The sequence below is a fragment of the Petaurus breviceps genome, unplaced genomic scaffold (genome assembly GCF_028583685.1).
Source record: "Petaurus breviceps papuanus isolate PSGF00001 unplaced genomic scaffold, PetGlider_PUasm1.0 90994, whole genome shotgun sequence".
Lineage (NCBI taxonomy): Eukaryota > Metazoa > Chordata > Mammalia > Diprotodontia > Petauridae > Petaurus > Petaurus breviceps.
Window position 1 is genome coordinate 8,412,398 of NW_027187393.1, and position 21,319 is coordinate 8,433,716.

At 45.6% G+C, this 21,319-nt stretch overlaps 1 protein-coding gene across 3 annotated transcripts in view; it reads right to left on the bottom strand.

The window, feature by feature from the left end:
- MTCL2 (microtubule crosslinking factor 2) overlaps positions 1-13,770 on the bottom strand; it is a 135,873-nt gene extending 122,103 nt beyond the window's left edge. Inside the window, exon 1 of one of the 3 annotated variants that reach the window (XM_069077800.1) lies at positions 13,023-13,770. Coding sequence is in view for 1 of the 3 variants with exons in the window: in XM_069077801.1 (XP_068933902.1) it covers positions 4,750-4,830 (81 nt within the window). In the remaining 2 variants the exon portion in view is untranslated. Of the gene's footprint in view, positions 1-4,749; positions 6,246-13,022 lie in introns of those variants that run through there. The other 2 variants (XM_069077802.1, XM_069077801.1) reach the window with 2 other exon arrangements.
- Positions 13,771-21,319: the final 7,549 nt, after the last annotated feature.

Genomic DNA, 21,319 nt, shown 5'->3' on the forward strand with positions numbered 1-21,319 from the left:
AAGGCCCCTTCCAGCTCTGACATTCTATGTTCTAAGACCCTGTCCAGCTCTGACATTCTATGTTCTAAGGCCTCTTCCAGCTCTGGCATTCTATGTTCTAAGGCCCTTTCCAGCTCCCACATTATTTGTTCTAAGGCCCCTTCCAGTTCTGACATTCTATGTTCTAAGGTTCCCCCCAGTCTTGACATTCTCTAATGAAACTGATGGGGAATCCTGGCTGGAAGAAATAAGACAACCTCTCCCCTGGAATCATATAACAGAGCTTTCAAGTGTCTCTGTACCTCCCCCACAGAAGAGAGAATTAAGCTGCAATTTACCAAACCTAATCAGAAATGAACTGATTTCCTCAGGGAATGCTAATGAGAAAACTGTCAAGATTAAAATAGTCACACAATATGCAACTATCCTTTCCTTTCTAGAGTCGACCAGTTGCCTGGTCCTGGAGCCAGCTGCCCCACTCTGATCAGCAGCACCAAGTGTCAATCCCATACCCAAAGCTGCCCAGTGCTCTTGGTAGGGTTCAGGGAGGGGCCCCAGTGCCCTTCGAGCCCAGGCTAATTTCTGCTTTATACCACACCTTCCCTCAATTGTGTTAGGATGGATAGAGGCTCTTGATCCCAAGGGCTGGCTAAACTGGGCACTCACTCCCTGCCTCAGTCTCCTTCTCCCAGAAAGGTAGGCAAGGTGTTCTGGGGGCAATCACTGCTGGTCCATCTGTCCCATCTGAGCAGCCACTGCCCAAAGAGGGGATTCTGTGGGGCAACAGGATGGAGCCTGGGTCCCTCTCCAATTCCTCAGGGAGGAGAATGTGATTTAGCTGAGGAGATAATTATAAGAAACAAATGTACTGAGCCTTCTGCAACTCCCACGACATCAGTCAAAGGGATGCTTCTGGCCAAAGCCCTCCTGAGCGCCTGGCTCGAGAAGCCATCCTATTGTCTCATGCTGCTCTGGCACCTAATTCAGTGCCTTTTCTCCCTGCCAAGAAGCAGCCTGGCGCAGTGGAAAGTGCACTGGTCTCAGCCTCTGAAGATCAAAGTTGCCTGGCCCCAGTCTTTCTAGTTGCGCCATGCTCTAGGTTCCCTTCTCTGAGCCCTCTAAAATGGGACTAGAATAGCAGCCCATTACTTATATGCCACAGGGTATTGTGGAGAAAGGGAGTCATTAGCCTTAGAGAGCTAGAGAAACATTATTATTGTTATTCCTATGGTCAAGGCTGCTGTTCCCCCAAATTGGTTTCTCCCTCTTTCCTAACCTTCCCACTCCCTCTCAAAAGAAACTCCCAGAGCACAGCTGTTTTTTTGGGTACCACCCTGTCCTCCTCCCATGCTCGGGGTATAATTTAGGCAAATACTACCATCATGGCTCCAAAAACAGTATCACATAAAGGTTAACTGACTTGCCCCGAGGTTCACCAAGGGCCTCATCACAGAATATCACAGCTATCAAGTACCAGGGAAATGATCAAATCCCACCACCTCATGTTCTTTAATAACAATTTATTGTGAAATTCACTTGAAACAATAACAAAACCAATTAAAATTACATTTGCAAATATTTCAATCCCTCTCCTTCTTTTACAGAAAGGAAAATAAGAGGGGAGGCGATTTGTCCAAAGGCACACAAACTCCTTATGTGTCATTCAAGGCTCTCTGCCATCTGGCTGCAATCTACCTTTCCAGTTTTGCTTATTCTCCTTAATACATTCTATTATTTCAGCTAAATCATACCCTCTCCCATCTCTGTGTATTTGCACATGCCTCCCACCCCCCACTTCATGTCTGGAATGGATTCTTCCAATATATTTCAGCCTTTCAAAGTCCCACCTCAAGACCCAGATTATGTGTCAACTCTTCAACGAAGATGTCCCCAATCCCAGAAATGTCTCTCTAAATTTCTCACACCTCTCTGACTTTTTCCTGCATTCTGACTGGCATCACAGTTCTTGGGGTACAAGTCTTATCCCTTCTACAAGACCATATGTTCCTTAAGGGCAAACATGGTGCTGTTCTTCATCTTTCTATCCCTAGTGAAAACACAGGCCTTGTACACTGTACATGAATTAATAAATGGCTGCTGAATTTAAAGTTGAGGTTAAAAATTTTGAGCCCAGTTCTCCTGATTATCAGGTCAGTAAAGGAAAGTTTTAGCGAGCCAGATTTCAGAATGTTATGGAAAAAAATCACTAACAATTAGAACTGAAAAAAGGGGACTTACATGTCCATCCTACTGCCAGGCCTATACCCTAGGGAGGTCAATGATTAGATTGTAAATTCCTTAAGGGTGGGGACTATCTTTTGCCCCTTTTTGTATCCATAGGGTTTAGCACAGTGCCTACCTAGCACCTAGTAGGCACTTGATAAATGTTTATTGATTGATGAAAAAAGAAAGGTCACAGATATACAAGAATATTCATAGCAGCACTTTTTTGTGTGTGGTAACAATGAACTAGCAACTAAATAAATCCCCAGTGATTGGAGATTGACTAAAAGAAATGTCAGTACATGAATATAATGGAGTACTGTACTAAGAAGCATGGGAAGACTTATATGAACTAATGGTCAATGAAGCAAGCAGAAAGAGAAATATAATGTTTTACTACAACGTAAATAGAAAGAAAAAACCAAAGCTGAATGCTATGTACTCAAATAAGCCTGGCTGTAAAGATGAGAGGAGAAAATGTATCTCCCCCCTCCCCCCTCTTTCTCTGCATGGATGGGGGACTATGGCTGTGAAACACTCCATATACAGTAAGATTCATTTGATGAGTCTGGTTAGCTTTTTCCCCCTCTTTCTTTTTTATTCTTTGTTACCAGGGATAGTGTGCAGAATAGCACAGAAGGGTGGGTCATATTCACCAATGACTGTGAAGTAAAAGCAAAATATAAATAAAACAACCAACAGAGCTGTCTAAAAATGGAATGGGCTGTTTCATATGATAGTTAGCTACCCTTCACTGAAAGGCAAAAGCAAAGGCTAGAAGGAGTCCTGTATGGGGCTATTGTAGAGTGGATTCCCACCCAGGACCAGGTTGGTCTAGAACCCATTTCCTAGAGTCCTTCTGACTGAGATTTTGAGATCCTATTGTTTTGGGAACCTCTGCTTTTTCCACTAAATGATGCTGCCCCAAATCTCTGGAGTCATCTTGAAACTCATCAAGTTGGAACCACCCTTGAATGCCCCAAAATCTGGGGCTCTTCTTGTGAAGGAATGTTCAATCCCAGTTCATCCTGTTCTGTCATTTTGGTCCTCAAATCAGACCAAACAGAAGTTGGGGGGAATGAGTGATCTACCAGAACAGCAATGGACTTGGAACCAAAGAACCAGGCTTCAAATCCTAGTTCAGCTGGCTCTGATCTGTGTGACCTTGGGTAAGTCATATCACTTTCACAGGGCTTCAATTTCCATAACTGTAAAAGACAAATGGAAAGGACTAAGATCTCTATGGTCCCTTCAAGCTCCAAATCCAGCAATTTACTTTCCTTAAGTGCAGGCTGGTCTAAGGAGAACCCACCCTAAACAAAGACATTCCCTCCATTTATATATATCTTATGCTTACTTAGCTATGTGACCCCAGGCAAGTCATTTTGCCCTATAAAATAAGGGTAATGATATTTACACTGTGAAATTGGAGATAGGAATACATTTCAGAAATTTCCAGCTACTTTGGGCTGAAAGTCGAGTCCTGGGTTCCATATCTGCCTTGGCTATTTAAATCCCTTAATGTCACATTAAGGCAAGTCCCTAACCAGCTCTAGACTCCATTGTTCTCTCAGGCAAAATGAAGAGGTCGGACTAAATAGTTTCTAAGGTCCCTTACAGCTCCAATACACTATGACCTAAGGTCTTAAGCCCCAGTTTGGGATCAGTCATCAATTCAAAGAAGGTAAATTGAAAGCCTATGAAATAAGGATCATCCCTGAGGCAGATTGTCAGGATTAGGATCAGGAAAACAAAGCTAATAGTCCTTCCCCAGTTTCCAGTCCTTAACTCAGTTCATGGCACCAGCTGAAATCCCCACACCCCACACTCCTCCCTCTTTCCCCTTCCCCAGGCAGGGGCCTTATCTGGACCAGAAAAAAGCTGGCAAGCAAGATTACAGGGCTCAACAGGAAAAGCTAGGAAGATTAGAAGGGAACTACTGGGCAGAGGTTGTATTTAAAGTGTGGGCAGGGCAGTTCAGATCTGCTCCATTTCTGGCAAATTGGGCCCTGTCCTGGGATAGCTGGCCACGTGCCCCTAGTCAGCCCCTAGAGTAAGGAAATACAGGCTCTAACCCTCAGGGAATGAGAGAGGGCCCCCTACCTTTTCTTTCCCTCCCACCAAGAGGCCCTGGTGGCCTCCTGCAGACATGAACCCCCAGCTTCAACCCACCAGAAGCTACTCCTACCCTTCCCACCAGCCACAAGGAAGGAAGAGATTGAAAACAGGAGGGGTTTGTTGATATTAGATCCAGAGAGAGACACAAGGACTTCCTGTGCCCTTCTTCTTGTGCTGGACTATGCCTTGCCTCAATCTCTCTCTGTATATATCCGTGCATGTCTCCATGTGACTCTATATAAATACAATGTGTTTATGTGTCTGTCTCTATAAAGTAATAATCACTCACACAGCTGATTGAAGACTTACTTACCAAGTGTTTTCCATACCACGACTCCTATCTATGGTAGATGGTTAAGGAAACTGAAGCTGAGAAAAGGGAGGTGATTTGCTGGGGGTCCCACAGCTAGAAAGAACAGGGATTCATACCTGTGTTTCCTGAGTACAGATCTGATACTCCTTCCACGTCCTCCATGGCCTCTGGGTTATACAGAACATGTGTCTGCACATGTCCTCTGTGTGTCGTTTACGTTTATGTGCATGTTTCTACATGTGTGTAGGGTACGTCTCTGCAGGCATGCCTCTACCCCTGCATGTGGCATGTCCTAGGCAGGTCTGGATACATATTGTGTTTGTCTCTAAGCACTTCCAGTCTGAGGGCCACATATGTGTGTCTCTATGTATCCCTCTACAATACGATTATGTGTGTGATGCATATGTTCACTCACACCTGTGTGGAGGGCCTGGTGTTGGGAATTAGGGTGGAGGTAATCTGGGGGAGGGGGGTGCTGCCTTCCATCTGTTAAGGTCTATGTGGCCCCGATCTTTGTTCTGGATGGCAGAGGGGCTGGGTGGAGGGGGAGGGGGTACAGAGGTTAAAAAGAAGAAGAGAAGCCCTCCCGCTTTGTTCATCCTCTCCTCTCAACTCAGCTGCTGCCATATCCCGTATCACGATTTCCATCTTGCCTGAACAGGGTCTGCCCCCTTAAGCTCCCCGCCACCTCCCCTCCCTCCTCCTAGTGAGGACAACAGCTCTGCTTCGGGGCTCTTAAAGACACAGGCTCCAGTCCTAACAATGGTGCTCTCTCTGAAAGCCACTGGCAGAGAAGCTGGAGAGGAGGGTGGGGGAGGTTTTGTTTTTATTTTTTTTCCAGAGGGAATCAAAGCCAGAGAAACGGCTGGGGGTTTTCTCTGGCAGCTGTGAGCCTGGGCTGACCTCAGTGAGATCACTCTGACCCTCCCCCAACTGCTCCCAAAGGCTGGAGAGGGAGGGAGGAAAGCAGGAATCTTCCTCAGTGACCACACTCTGGGAGGGCCTTGGGCCCTCCAACTCAAGTTCCCAAATTTAAGCCTAGAGTCAAGGAAGCAGGGCAGAGGGAAGGGGTGGGGGCCACAGGCTCCCCAGGCTAACACCCTCTCCCCCCAGTCTTCCTCATACCAGTGATCTAATTCCCATTGAGCCTTCTGGTCCATCTTCTCCAAGAAGCCAGGCAGATTCACAAAATCTCAGAGCTGGAAGGGACCTTCAAGACTATCCAATAGAAAACCCTCCCAGAGTCAGGAATCCTGTCTATAAGGTGCCTCACAAGATCCCCCAGACTTGAAAACCTCTAATGATAAGGAGCTGATATGAAAAGAGCTTTAAAGTCAGAAAATTTGCTTCAAATCCAGGCTGTGCTATTTACAGCATGATCCTGGGCAAGTCCCTTCTTAATAAATGAGACAGCCCAGAGTAGAGGAACTCTAAGTTCTCTTCTATACCTAGTCGAAGGGTTTTCTGTGTGTCATGCACCCTTTTAGAAGCCAGGTAGCTGGATTCCTTCTTAGAATCATGATGTTAAAGGCATAAAATAAAATACAGATAATTACAAAAAAGACTATAGTAAAATACAGTTGTCAGAAATATATGTGTATTTATATATGTACACACACATATATACACACAGAGTGTGTGTGTGTATTAGAAGTTCATGGACCTTGGGGCAGCTAGGTGAATAATAGAGCACTGGCCTTGGAGTCAGGAGGTCCTGAGTTCAAATCCAGCCTCAGACACTTAACAATTACTAGCTGTGTGACCTTGGGCAAGTCACAACCCCAATTGCCCTGCCTTCCCCCTACAAAAAGCAAAAAAATAAAATAAAAGAAGAAGAGGTGCCCTATTACATCATTTGGCAGAGAAGGACAGTAACACTGGTTATGATAAAATTCTCATAGGTTCATAGAGTTAGAAAGGGAAAAGATCTTATAGGCCAGCCCTCTTCTACTGGATGAGTGAACTAAAGGATATTAGGTTTCTAGGTTACACAGATAGTATCAAAGGTGAGGTGTGAACCCTGGTCTTCTGACTTCAGATTTAGTAAGCTCTCCACTGCACCATTCTACCTCCTACATTGAGCCGAATGTGCCTGTCTGGAACATCTGCCTCATAGCTCCTAGTTATGTCCTCTGGGACCTGGCAGAACGTGTCTAATCCCTTTTCCCCATAACTGTACTTCAGAAGCTTGAAAACACATTCCTATCACTGGTAAGACTCTGAGACTAAACATCCATCCTAGGGCCAATAAAAGCTACAGTTTAGAGAAGGAAAGGACCATTGTGGCTGGGATGGTCACAAGAACGTTCTGGAGGAGGTGGAACCTTGAAGGGAACTAGATTGTATCAGAGAAAGGAAGGTTTTCCAAGAAGGAGGAATATTGCAAAGAAAATACTAGAGCAAGGGTTCTCAACCTGGAGTCAAAGAACTTGATTTTTTAAAAAATATCTTAATAACTATTTCAAAAGAATTGGTGTCCTTTGTAATCCTATTTATTTTAATTTTATACATTTACAAGCAATCTGAGAAGTCTATAGGTTTTAACAGACTGCCAAAGGGGTACACAAAATTCCCCATACACAAAAAATTAAGAACCCTTGAGGGGAGGACTAAGTTCTATCTGGGACCAAACTTGAATGACTGAAAACACTGAAAAAGAGAGCCTCATTTAAAACCCAGGGGGAGGGGAGGGTGTCCTTTTGAGGCAACACAGGATCAAAGCTCTGCATCAGGAGTGGGCCTGGGGTCAGGAAGAGTGGTGTGCAGGCCAAAATAAAACTCTATCTCTATTCCAGAATGCTTCTAGGAAAAGGTGCCTGGGGCAATGGGTGTTCTCTAAAGGTCAGTCAATCCTTCACATTCAGTTTTATGCTGATAGTAACAATCCCTCTACATTCACTTCCTAGGAGACTTTATACATTCCCAAGGTTTTCCACTACTTCAAGGTCTCCCACTGCATTCCCGGTCATCTCCAGTGTCCTGATCCATATCTTGCCAGATGGCTCTGGAGGAGAAAGTGAGGCTGGTGACTTTGCACAGCTCTCTCTCACTTAACTCCAATTCACTTGCATGTCATGGTCCTCTTTGAGAAAGCAAACAATAACAACAATCTGCACCAGTGAATCCCACCCAGATCCCTATTTTGAGTCCAGATATGTCTTTTAAGCTCCAGGCCCACCTCTGGGTCAATCCTGGTGTGGTGAGGTGGAAAGAGACCTGAGTAAGAGTCACAGACCCTGAGTTTAAATCCTGGCTCTCCTATTTACTTCCTAAGGTACCTGGGCCAAGTCACTTCACCCCAAGACCTCATGGTCCTCAGGTTCCCTCATCAGGAAAATAAAGGAGTTAAACAGGGAACCTGCAGCCTTCTAGATCCTTGGGTGCGAAGTTTTGACTAGTCCAAGTTTTACAGAATAAATCCTTTTATTAAGGGGATTTGTTCTGTGAAGTTTGGATTCAGTAAAAGGGCCACACTTGAGGACCAAGAGGACCACATGTGGCCTCGAGGCTACAGGTTCCCCACCCCTGGACTAGACTGTTTTTGAGGTCCTTTCTGTTCATGAATCTATGATCTCAGCACTTTCAGAACATCTTCACTTGGATAAATCCACCAATCCCACCAATAAATCAACTTCAACATACCCAAAGTCAAGTTTATTAGTTTTTTCCCTAAAAATGGTTCCTTCCTCTATATTCACTGTGTCAGCAGTAGCACTATTCACCTAGTCTTGTACACAAACTCAGTCTCCTGTGTTTGAAACCTTGAACTTATCTTCCACTCTTCCTTTTTCCTTCTCATCATATCTAATCAGCAACCAAGTCTTGTCGACTATATTTTACAGCATCTGTGGTAACCTTTCTTTTCTCTCTATTCCCACTGTATAGGCCTCTTTGACCATATACCTGTACTATTGCCATAACCCCATAATAGTTCTTCCTTCCACCTGCCCCTCTAAGCCAACCTTCACATTTCCTGCAAAAGTAATCTTTCTTATACACAGATCTAGTTCATACGCTCAAAAATCTTCAATGACTTCATTTTTAGCCTACTGAGTAGGAATTTAAACATCTTAGTATGTCACTCAAGGCCCTTCACAACCTAGCACCAATCTATCTCATAATTTATTTCTCTATTCACTCAATGCTCTTGCCTAGCTGAACCCCAAGTCTATCTCACACTCTTTTGCCTCATTGTCTTTGTTCACACAAATGGAATTCCATCCCTATGCTACATCATTTGTTGAAATCCTAACCACCTTTTACAGCTCAACTCTAATACCACTTCCTTCAGAAAGCTAATGTTTGAATCCCTAGGGCAGCTAGGCATCACAGTGGAAAGAGAACTAGGCTTAGAATCAGTAAGACTCATCTTCATGAGTTCAAATCTGGCCTCAGACCCAGAATCATCCCCACACTGGGGTCGCCAATATACCACAGTGGATTCCCAGGAAGACTACTAGCTGTGTGACCCTGGTAAAGTCACTTAACCCTGTTTGCCTCAGTTTCTTCATCTGTAAAATGAGCTGGAGAAGGAAATGACAAATCACTGCTGTATCACTGCCAAGAAAACCCCAAGCAGAGTCATGAAGAGTCGGACATGACTGAAACCGACTCAACAACACCATTCAAGTCCTTACTAATTATCTCATATGCCTGGATATGGTCCCCATGGACCCAGACTCCAAACAGACGGAATGTTTATCCCACTAGGAAGAATTTCCAGAAAGACAACATCCCTGAGTAACCTGTGTCCTCCATTGTGTAATACACAAGCAAGCTCAGGGGCTCACAGTTCATTTTAGAATTCCAAGATGTTACGATTTTACTGTTGCTGCTGCTGCTGCTATGAAACTCGATTATCAGCATTAAATCCAAGGCTTCTCATCCAGGTAAAGCAGGGTCCATTCATAAACTTTACTCCTGAGGGGAGCCACCACTCAGTGGAAAGAGGCCCAAGATGGCAGTCTGGAGAAGTAGCTCCGACTCCTGGCTATGTGCACTAATTAATTTACCCTAACCTGGAGTAAGTCGTGTTCCCTTTTTGGACTTCGGTTTTGTACTTAAGATAAGGAGACTGGGCTAGATCACAGATTTAGAGCTGCAAAGGAGCTCACAGGTCAGCTAATTCAAACTACATTCTCTCCTCACCCTGCCCCTCTCACTGCCCCCACTCCCAATCTTACAGACAGGGAGAATGAGGTTAGAACACTTAGGCCATTTATCCTAAATCACAAAGGCAATAAGCATCAGTCAGAATTCAAACCCAGGTCATCTGGTTCCAAATTCAGTGTCTTATCTGCTTCAACATGGCACTTACCCAAGATTCTTCTGGTCTACCTAAGTCATAGATCATTAGCCAGACAGTATGATGTAATGGGGAAAGAAGTGAATTTGAAGATCTGAGTTCAAGTTCTGACTCTGGTACTTATTTGCTTGGTGCCTGAAAGTGAACTGACTAATCTTTCAGAGTCTCAGTTTCTTCCTCTATACAACTGATGATGATAATAACTGCATCTCATGGGGCCATTTTGAGGAAAGTACTTTGCAAACCTTTTAAGTCTTATATCTTAAGACTTATGATTAAATCACTCCCTCTATGGTGACTTCAGCTGAAGGCAATGCCAGAAGGATCTAAGATCCTTCTAACAGTCTATGAATCTGTTATCTGAATTGCAAGTCAGGTCTGAGCAAAAATCTATAATAAAAAGGGTTCTAAAACTCTTGCCTGGGTCATCAAGGGAAACTAAAGAGCCTTCATTTCAGGGGCAAAGCTTTGAGGTGGCTACAGAGATCAGAAAAATGCCTCAGTCTCTTTCAGCTCTGGGAGGCTGGTTTTATTCACTTTCAATCTGAGCCAAATGCCAAGAAAGGCTTGTATGCAGCTGTTGCTCCTAGAACATGTTACCCTTCCTCCCCCTCTCCACCCCAATCTATCCAGGCTATGGCTGGTCTCCAAATGCAATTTCAGGCAGATATTGATTTTCTCCAATCATCCATGTCCTCAGTGATATCCTTCTTGCAATTCAGGGCCATCATTGGAAATATGCTGCAGCCTATACCCACCATGGATTATCTGCAACTTGGATTCTCTAGAAGTTTTGATATTCCTAGATTCATAAGGACAAAGAACATTTATGCTGGAAAAAAAATGAGTTTCATTGCTAGGGAACAGCTGGGAATTGTTGAAAGCACCACTCAGTTTACCAAGTGCAACCCAGCCTACTCTTCCTTCTATTTTATTCTGGGCTCAACTCATCATCAAACACCAGTGCTTGTCCCAGGAGGTGGGTTGAACATATAGTGAGAATGAGAAATACCTGATAGATCCCCAGATACCAGTGCCACACTGGCGCCCACAAAATGTAAAATTATTTAGAAGGCCTAGAAACACATTGGATAGATCCTCTGTGAGACAATATGGACAAAACCAACAAAGTACAGGAAGCCAGGGATGGATTACAACACACATGGAAGGAAGGAGCACCCCATGCACATGAAATCACAGATCTATGGAAGTACCAAAATTCTAACTTTATTGTAGAATGACCATCGTGGTTTTAAGAAATTAGCCAATTAATCTCCCTGCCATTAGCAGACCTATTTCTATACCAGTGAGAGACTGGTTCATCCTCTTTTAGCATACTATCAGAAGTGAGGTGTGTGTGAAGAAGTTCCCATCTGGGGGGCCAAACCCCAAAGACAATATTTTCCTGCCATGGCACCTGGGATAGCACCACCTAACCAAGTGTCTGAGACCACTTCAGACACTAGTTGGTACCAGAAGAGAAAATTCAAATTTGCAAGAAAAAATTTTTAATTTAAGGGGGAAGGAAATAAGTGATTCACCAGCAAATCTGGCTTATTCTCACATGTCTCCTTGGTCAGTTTACAAAGAGGAAACAGTAACCTAGGACCACAGAAATGTCAACAGCTGGAAAGGACTGTAGAGATCACTTGTCCAATTCCTTCATTTTACAGATGAGGAAACTGAGGCATAAAGAGGCTCAATTTGCTTAGGGTCACACAGAATATAAACAGAAGAGCCAAGATTTCGACCTGGGTCCTTTGCTTCCAAATCCAATTCTCCTACCACTAATACCCTGCAGAGCAAATCAGGGATGAAGTAAAAGACAAAAAAACGGCAGTGTCCTGTCTCCACAATCCAGTGAAGAGCCTGCCTTGGAAAAGACCTTTTCAAGTATCTATCTTCTCCCTAAGGCTATGCAGCCGTTAGACTGAACGGAAGTTAGGCAGGGAGATGTTCCAAAATGTCAGGCTTTCAAAACTGGACACGCCCAGAGATCCCAAGGACAGGATTGGTCTGCCCTCCTGGAGCCTTGTGTAAAAACTGTCTCTGAATCTAAGCATCAGGGTCAGATCCTTTCCTCCCATCCTGTCCTGGTCTATCCAGCTCCTGGCCACCACCGTGGGACAGGTTGTGACTGTGCTCCTGGGTGTAGTTCCTTCTCCCCCCTCCCCCCCCCCACCTCCATGCCTCCCTCTAATACACATATACAAGGCTAAGAGCCCAGCTTTTATAAACACAGGAGAAATACCCGCTGTTGTCATGCCAACCCCATCCTGAAAAGGAAAGCCACTAGAGAACCTTTTCTGCCAACAGTTGTAGCAAGGACAGGCAGTTCTGGGATCGCTCAGCTCAGCTGATGTGACCCTCACCCCTCACACACCCCCTTCCCCCACCTGCCAGAAGTTACTCAACTGGAGTCAAATGATGAACTTGAGCCTCCTCCAAAGGTCTCAGCATCAGCCAAAGGCCACACAAGACTGAGAGGTCCCTCCCTCCTCAGTGCTTTCTCTGTCTTCCTTGCCTTTGCACTCTGCAGAAGCAGGCATCCCTCACCCTCAGAACTGTGGAATCCCCAATAGGGCAAAATCCACATGAAGGTATCCCCCTTTGCCATGATATCTGGAACAGTGTCATCCACTCCAGAGCGGAACAAAGCTGCAAATTCCAGCTAGAACTTGAAAAGAAATTCAAATTCTGAAAAAGCTCCCTTTCGGAATTTAAGGGGGAGAGAAGTGATTCATTTTGGAGGCTAAACATAGGCGGTCCTACAAGGGGTCAAGAGGCCAGGTCACGTTCCAATAACTCCCATACTGAGGTCTCCAACATTCCAAGCTGAAGCCCCCCATTAGTCCCCCACATTTCCATATTAGAGGTTTCCAATGAGGTCTCTGACGGTCCATATTGGCGGTCCTAACACCTCCACTTTGGGAATCCCCCTCCAGTGGTACCCAGAACAGCCCCACACTGGGGTCACCAATATTCCACAGTGGATTCTCAGGAAGACTTTAACTTAACCCCCACATTTTAAGCATTCCCAATCAAGCCTTACGATCTCTCCCCTCCTCCTGCGCCCCCCACTACCTTGAGGTAGTCGTTCTCCGAGCGCAGCTCCTCCAGCTCTCGCACGAAGCCGTCGGGCCCGCAGTCAAGCAGCTCCTCGGTGAGATCGGAGAAGGCCAGCGACGTACTGAGGGGCAGGCGGCTGCTGCCCAGCGACGCTGCGGACTGCTCATCCGGGACAGGCGAGGCGCCAGGGGAGGCGAGCCGGGACGGCTGAGGGCTGCGCGGCGCCGGGTGCCCCTGGACGCGGATCCCGGACCCAGCTCCGGCTCCGGTCCCAGCCGGTCGCTCCCGCCCGCTGCCGCTGCCACTGCCGCTGCCGCCGCCGGATTCGGTATCGCTGCTCAGAGCCAGCTCCAAGGACAGCAGCTTGTTCTCCTCGGATGTGCAGTCCGACACCTCAGAGCTGCTGTCCGTGAGGCTCAGGGCGGTCGGAGGCGGCGGCTGTGGCAGCAGCGGCGGATGCGAGGCCCGTCCCGGGGGCTCATCGCGAGGACGCCCCTTTGCCTTGGCCCCGGCTCGGCCTGGCGCGCCTTTTCCCGAGCCCCGAGTCCCGGTCTGCGGGCCGCTGCGGCCTTTCTTCTCGGGCCGGGGCTGGCCGGGCCCCGCCTTCCCGGACAGAGAAGCAGGAGAACCCGGGTTGCTGCCGCTACTCCGCCGGCTCTTGGCTAGAGACCAGCCGGGGACGTCCTTGGGTCTAGCCGGGGACGGGGCACGATTGATCTTCTTTTTCTCCGGGGGTGCAGGGGAAGGTGGCGGCAGGGGGGGCGGTGGCGGCGGCGGCGGCGGCGGGGGGGGCGGCGAGCCCCTACCGGGCTCCGGCTCCGCTGCCTCCATCCTCCTTCGCCTCCTGCTCACCGAGCCGGGGCGCGGCGGCAGCTACCCTCTTTCATCCCCGCCCCCGCCCCCCCCCCCACTGGGGCAGCCCCCAAGGGCTGAAGCCGCTAGTCTACCTCCCCACCCGGAGAAGGACCCGGACTCCCGTTGCACTGAGATCGGGGTTTCCGAAGCTCTCAGAGATTCCGGTTCTATCTGCGCTCTGAGATTGAGGCTCACGCTGCGCCCTAGGGCGGCTCCAGCTCCAGCGTTCAGGCTGCGGCTCTAGGCGGGTCTCCTGGCCACGCCGTGGTGGGACCTCTTCAACCTCTCCGCGTCTCCTTCTCCTATTCCTAATCCTCTCCCTCCTTCTGCTCTCCGCCCCTCCGCTCCTTCCCCGCCGCTCCTCCCCCGCCGCCGCGCAGCCCCGTCAAGTCTCTCCGCCCCGCCAGCTCGGTGACGCTCAGGGTCCGCGAACAATAGGCGGAGGGGGGCGGGCGCGGGTCCGGGGGACTAGGAAGAATGATCGAGGCAACAGCGACCCCTTCTCCGTCCAGGTTGCAATGGGCAGCTCGCCTCTTGGAGTGGCATGGCACGACCTGGGACGGCCTGGTCTGCCCCAGCCTCCTATGGCCATCTGGTCCTGCCTCTGGAGCTTTGGGAGCTCCTGTGGGATGAGGAACAAGATATGGGGGAAGAATGGGGGTCTTGCGCCGTACAGCTGTGCTATAATCCTGCCAGCACACAGCGTGGTCACTTACCACTCTCTGCTCCTTCCATCCCACCCCCACCCCCACTCCCAGCTGCCAGGACTCAGTCTTGGGTCAGCCTTGGTCGAGCACTCGGTCTCTGGTTTCCTTAATAGAGATGCCTTTAGTAGCGCTGCTCAGAGCCAGCTATGACCACAGGACTACACAGGACACAAGATGAAAAGACTTGGAGAAGCATGATTTTTTTTTAAACCTCGAAGGGACATTAACGGTTTTCTTGACTAATGCCCTCATTTTATGGGTGAAGAAATTCAGGCCCAGAGAAGGAAGTCGTTTTGCCCAAAGTGACATGGGCAGTAAGGGCTAGACAGCCTGGAATGGAACCATCCTTCTACGGTACCACACAGAGGTCCCTCAGATGTATTAACATATCCTCTCTTCCCTCCTGCAAGAAATTGGGAAGGGAAGGAAACTAAACGCACTTGTGGAAAAGTTAGCATAAAATCGTAGTGTATCAAGAGGGCGAAGTGTCCTTAAAAATCACTATCTTGCCTAACCTCCTCATTTTACACAAATTGAAACTGAATGGGATTCAAAGGTTGAGTGACTTAAGGAGGCTGCACAGAAAGTTACTGACAGTACCAGAGCTAGAACCCATATCTCATGACTTCTAGTCCTGGGCAATTTCCTCTTCCTCATTCTGCTCCCCTTCAGTTGGTCTCCATAACTTTGAAGAAAATCATGAAGAATGCCCACTCAGCTCCACTCAAAATGTTCTTAGAGAAAAGCTTGTACATTCATGCTCTCTGCTTACTTTTCCTTCCTTGCTTAGGTTACTTCAAATAACTTAGAACTGGGGGAACAACATTATTTTACAGATCAACATTTACAGATTTACATCTTTTACAGATAGTCGTTTAGTGTCTCTCCCTCCTCCAGTACCATCCACTTCCTATATAAAGATTTCTTGGGGCGGCCAGGTGGCGCAATGAGTAAGAGCACCAGCCCCAGAGTCGGGATGACCTGGGATCCAATCCGGGCTCAGATAACTTAGCATCACACCCAGAAATAACTGGCCGTGTAACCTTGAGCAAGTTACTTAACCCCAATTGCTTTATAAAAAAAAAAAAAGATTTCTTTAATTATTCTAGCCAACCCTAATCTTTACTTCTTAGTTTTACCCACACTCTGATTACATTTTCTATTTTTCTCTAACAAGTTCCTTATTTGTGTCTCGTCCTCCAATAATTGTATAATCTCCTAGACAAATGAGACATACTTCCACTTATTTCCCTAAAAGCACAGTGCAGGGGCTATGATCTCAGAAGGTTCATAATAAATTCTTTCTGACTTCCAGCTAGTTTTTCCTTTCTTCTGTTCCTCATTCTCTGAAATCCCTTCCTGGCCCTTGTTCCTAAACAAGGGAGTTTGAAGAAGGAGGGCAAGCTCAAAGCTGGAAGTGAGAAGACCAGTGTTTTATTCATTAACTCAAAATGGGACCTAGGGAAAGACATTTCCCTTCCTTGAACCTCAGTTTCTCCCTCTGGGAGAATAGGCTAGTTATGTGATCTTGGGCGAATCACTTAACCTCTCTTTGCCTCAGTTTCCTCAACTCTAAAATGAAGATAATGATAGCACCTACCTCTCAAGAGCTGTTGTGAGGATCAAATGAGTTCATGTATATACAGTGCTTTGTAAACTTTGAAGGGCTACATAAATCCCATTATTATTATTGTTATTATTATTAATCCATCAGACTCTCAATTAATTAACGAGCATTTATTAATCACCAACTTTGTGCCTGGCATTGTGTTAGACACTGCATATGCAAAGTAAAAAATGAAATAATCCCTTCCCTTGAGTTTATATTCTATCAGGAGAAACAAGTATGTACATATATAAGCGTATACAAAATAGATACATGATAAATACAAAGTCATTGGAGGGAAGGCACCATCAGCTGGGAAGATCAGGAAAGGCCCCAAGTAGGAGGCTAAAGACAGAAAGAAAGACTCCCCATATTACAAAATATTCATAAGAGCATTTCTTTCACAGTAGCAAAAAGCTGGGTGAAAATTGGAGGTCTTTTGATTAGAGAATATATGGCTGCAAAAGAACCAGATTTAAAGAATTCAGAGAAACATGGGAATATTTGTATAAATTCAGCATAGAGCTCAGTTAGCAAAATAAAGAGAATGTAATAATGTAATAGCTAAGACAACAGAAATGGAGCTAAATAAAGGTTGAGTACCATAATTGTAATGACCAGTTGGTTCTGGAGATGAGGACTCAGATCTTTCCTCTTCATTTGGTAGGGGTATGGGGCCCCCTGGCATTCATCGTAGAGGCAGTCCCCATGTTGGTTAGTTTTGCCTAAGTGTTTTTCTTCATTTTCTGGTCATCTTCCAGCCTTGCTGGGTTCACCTCTCCATCATCACTGGTTCAGAGCTGGTCCTCCAGCTCTGGGGCCATGTTCTCCTGAGTGGTGAGACTATCTCTAGCCAGTCCCATACTAAACACTGTACTATATTCCAGTCATCTTCCTGCCATCTAACTCAAATGTCCCATTCTTTCCATCTCTTGCTCTGGGAACACTAATATTCCTGGAAAGGATATGTCAATCACATGTCCAGTGGCTCCATCCCTGTGACATTCTAGACCACAAAACACTCCACCATGACTACCATTATAACTGTTGACTTTTCCTCGATTAGATATAAGCTCCTGGAGAGTAGGAACTATCTTGCTTTGTGGGTTTATATTCCCAGCACTCAGCACAGAACCTGTCACATAGTAAGCACTTTTTTCATTCATTCATTCATCCATTCACTAGAGGGCCCATGGTGGGCAGTATCTAGAAGTGACTTAGAGGTTTTTTTTAAAAGCAAATTAAACTTTTAAAAATTCAATGATGGGGTTAGGGTCTTTTCTATTACTATCCTGTTTGGCTCCCATATTTTGGGGGAAGAGAGGAGGTATACAGCAGTCTTAAGAATCCTAGCTTCCTTTCAGGGAGAGCTGAGAAATCATCACAGTTAACTGGCACATCTGGGGAGATGAGGCCCCCAGGAAGCTGAGAAGGTAGTAGGCAGGAACAAAGACAGTTCGCCTCCCCGTGTTTAGTCAACTCCTGAATTCCTGTCAAGCTCTGCTTTTCCCAGGAGTAACACACACCCTCCTCCTCACTACTTCACTTCTCTCCCCAGCACATATGCATTCCAAGCTTTGAGGGATGTCACAACTCAAATCAACTCAACAAACATTTATGATATGCCTACCATGTACAGAGTCCTGTGCTAGTTGTTGGGAGATGCAAAAATCAATCAATCAATGAACAAGCATTTATTAAGGCTTATTATGTGCAGAGTACTCTGCTCCATGCTGGGGATGCAAAGAAAAAGCAAAAATAGTCTCTGATCACTAGGAGCTTATATTCCAATGGGGGACATGACATGTATGTACATAGAGATATTTAAGATACATGCAGAGGAGGTAGAAGGTTACCTTAGAGGGAAAAGTACTGACAGTCATGATGGGGACTGGAAATAACCTCCTGCAGAAGGTAGCTTTGGGGCTCCATCTTGAAGGAAGCTGCAAGGATTCTTAGAAGCAGCAGGGAGGAAGATGAGTATGCCAAGCCCAGGTACAAACCAATGCAAAAGCAAGGCAACAAATGGGCAGATATGGCTGGAGTCTGGAAAGATGGGAAGGAGCCAGGGTATGAAGAACTTACTTACCACAGCACCTGCTGTCAGGAAGCGGAAGGAACTGGAGCACCTTTCTCTGTCTTAGTTTCCCCATTCGTAAAAATGAGGATAACTACCTTTGTCCTACCTCCCTCATAGGGCTGTTTGGGGGGAAAGTGCTTTGCAAACCACAAAGGGTCATGTCAATATGAATTATCGCTGTTATTATTGGGAGGGACGGCTCATACACAAATAAGATACGGCATAGGGTAGAGAGGTTTAGTAGAAAGATCACTGAATTTTAAAGCAAGAAGAGTTGGGCTTAAATCCCAGCTTTGCCTTTGCCTGTGTGATGTTGGGTAAAGTCACCTCCTCTCTCTAGCCTTCTATTTTCTCATCTGTAAAAGGAGGGCATTGAAGTAGATGGTAAAGCTCTAAAACCTGATCTTACAATCAAAGCATGGGAGAGGTCCAAAGTGTTATTCTAGATCTGCTGAAGGAAAGTTTGTGTCCATTTGGATAGGCTCATGGACAGCTTGATGGAAAAGATAGTATTTGAAGTAGGTCTTGTGTCTTGAAGGATTTGCACTGGGTCAGGGGAGATTCCATTAGACCTGGAGTGGGGAATCTGTATTAGGCCGTAAATGCCTTGAGGACAGGGACTGTCTCCCTTTCTTTAGCCAGAGCTTAGCACCTAATTTTCCTTGTTGTTGTTGAGTCTCTGCGACTCCATTTGGGGTTTTCTAGGCAGATATACTTCCTATCTTTCCAGGTTCCAGTCACACCTGCCCAATTGTTGCTTTCCACACAAAATGCCTTGGCATTGGTTTGTACCTGGGCTTGGAGCTCATCTTCCTCACTGCTGCTTCTAAGAATCCTTCAGCTTCCTTCAACATGGAGCTCAAAAGTCCAACTTTTGAATTTGGGTTTCTCTTGGCAAAAATACTGGAGTGGCTTGCTATTTCCTTCTCTAGCTCATTTTACAGTTGAGGAAACTGAGGCAGAGTGAAGTGACTTGCCCAGGGTCACACAGCCAGTGTCTAAGCCAAATTTGAACTTAGGTCCTCCCGACTCCATGGCCAGTGCTCTCTCCACTACTACACCTAGCTGCCCCACCCATAGGTATTTCATAAATGCTTAATAACTAATGAGTATTTCTTTGGTTTAAAGGAACAAACCCTTTATTTTCTCCAAAGCATTTTACTCCCTGTCTGACTGACCTGACTCATTTTTTTTCCTGACTTCTTTGCTCTGTGGCTTTTACAGACAAGGGACCACATGAGCCAAAGGTTTGGAGATGTGTTTACCAGTGAGGGACAGGACTGGGAGGGAAATCCCAAGGAGAGCACTTAACTTTGAACAAGAACAACCCCAGGGCAGCTCCAGCAGATGGCAGCAACATCTCAGTGCAGAAATAGTGAACGGCAGAGAGAGACAGACAGAAACAGAGAGGAGGGAGAAAGAGAAACAGAGAGAAGAGAGAGACAGAGAAAGGAGGGAGAGAGAGACAGAGAAAGACAGAGACAGAGAGGAGGGAGAGAGACAGACAGACAGAGGCAGAGAGACAGAGACAGAGAGAGAGAGGGAGAGGGAGGGAGAGAGAGGGAGAAACAGAGACAAAGATAGAGACAGAGAGAGAGAGGAGGGAGAGACAGAGAGACAGGCAGAGAGAGGGAGACAGGGAGAGGAGAGAGACAGAGAGACACAAAGAGAAAGAGAGGCAAAGACAGAGAGAGAGAGACAGAGAGGAGAGAGAGAGACAGAGACAGAGGAGAAAGAAGAGAGACACACACCCAGAAATAGTAACTACAGAGAGCAACATTTGTGATATTAAACAACAGTGAGGCAGTTGGTTACTATTGCCAGCGGTCTGAGAGATAACATGGAAATTTGGGGGAGAGCACATCTCTTTGTGAATCTAGGTGGTGCCATAGTACACAGATTTGGTCTAGATTCAGGAAGATTCATCTTCCTGAGATCAGATCTGGCCTCAAACACTACTAGCTGTGTGACCCTGGACAAGTCACTTACAACAACAAAAAATTCAATAGGAGCATAGTAAGAACCTTCTATAATAACCTTAATTCTTCTCCTTTCCAACCTCATGTTATACTCTGACCTCACCTGGGAGCAACCTGTGATTAAGATCATGAGATTCAGAGACAGACAGGTCTTTAAAGATTACTTAATCTAAACCACTTCCTTTTACAAATGAGGAGATTGAGACCCAGAAAGTTTAAGTGATTTGCCCAAGATCATAATAATGAGATAATTTAAATAGGGTGAATCTTAAAGCAGTATATAAATGATTATTATCCCCATTTTCCATACAAGGTACTAAAACTCAGAATAGTTGTGACTTTTAAAGGTTTTGGGTTTTCTTGTTTTTTGGGTTTTTTTTTTTTTGCAATTAGTAGGAATTTGTCTTCTCTTCTTCACACCTCTCTCCCTGACCAAATTAAAAAAAAAAGATAAAGCCTTTGTAACAAATATGCAGTCTAGCAAAACAAATGTGTATTTTGGCCATGCTCAAAAATATATTACTCATTTTGTATCTTGAGTCCATCATGTCAGGAATCCTGCCAGGAACTAGGAAGTATATTTCATCATCAGTCTTTTTGGAATGAAGAATGGTTTGTTGTATTGATCAGGCTTCTTAAATATTAGTTGTTTTTCTATATAATATTGTTATTGTATAAATTGCTATCTAGGTTCTGCCTATTTCACTCTGTAACACTTTATACAAGTTTTCCCATTTCTCTGAAATAGTCCCTTTCATTTTTTTCTTATAATGTAATAATGTTCTATTACTTTCATATGCCATAACTTGATCAGCCATTCTCCAATTGATTGGCTACCTCTTTAGTTTCCAGTTCTTTGACATTACAAAAAAAGTTACTATATTCTTGCAGGTTCCTTTTCCTCTTTCTTTGAACTCTTTGGGGAATAGTAGTAGTGTAACTGGACCAAATGATTACTGATTTGGAACACTTTTTTTCCCATATAGTTGTTGATAGCTGTAACAGCAAGCACCCCGGCTTCCCCAGGGTGTCTGCCAACACAGGTTCTTGGATCTGCTTTGTTAAAGGAAAGCAACTCAAAATGG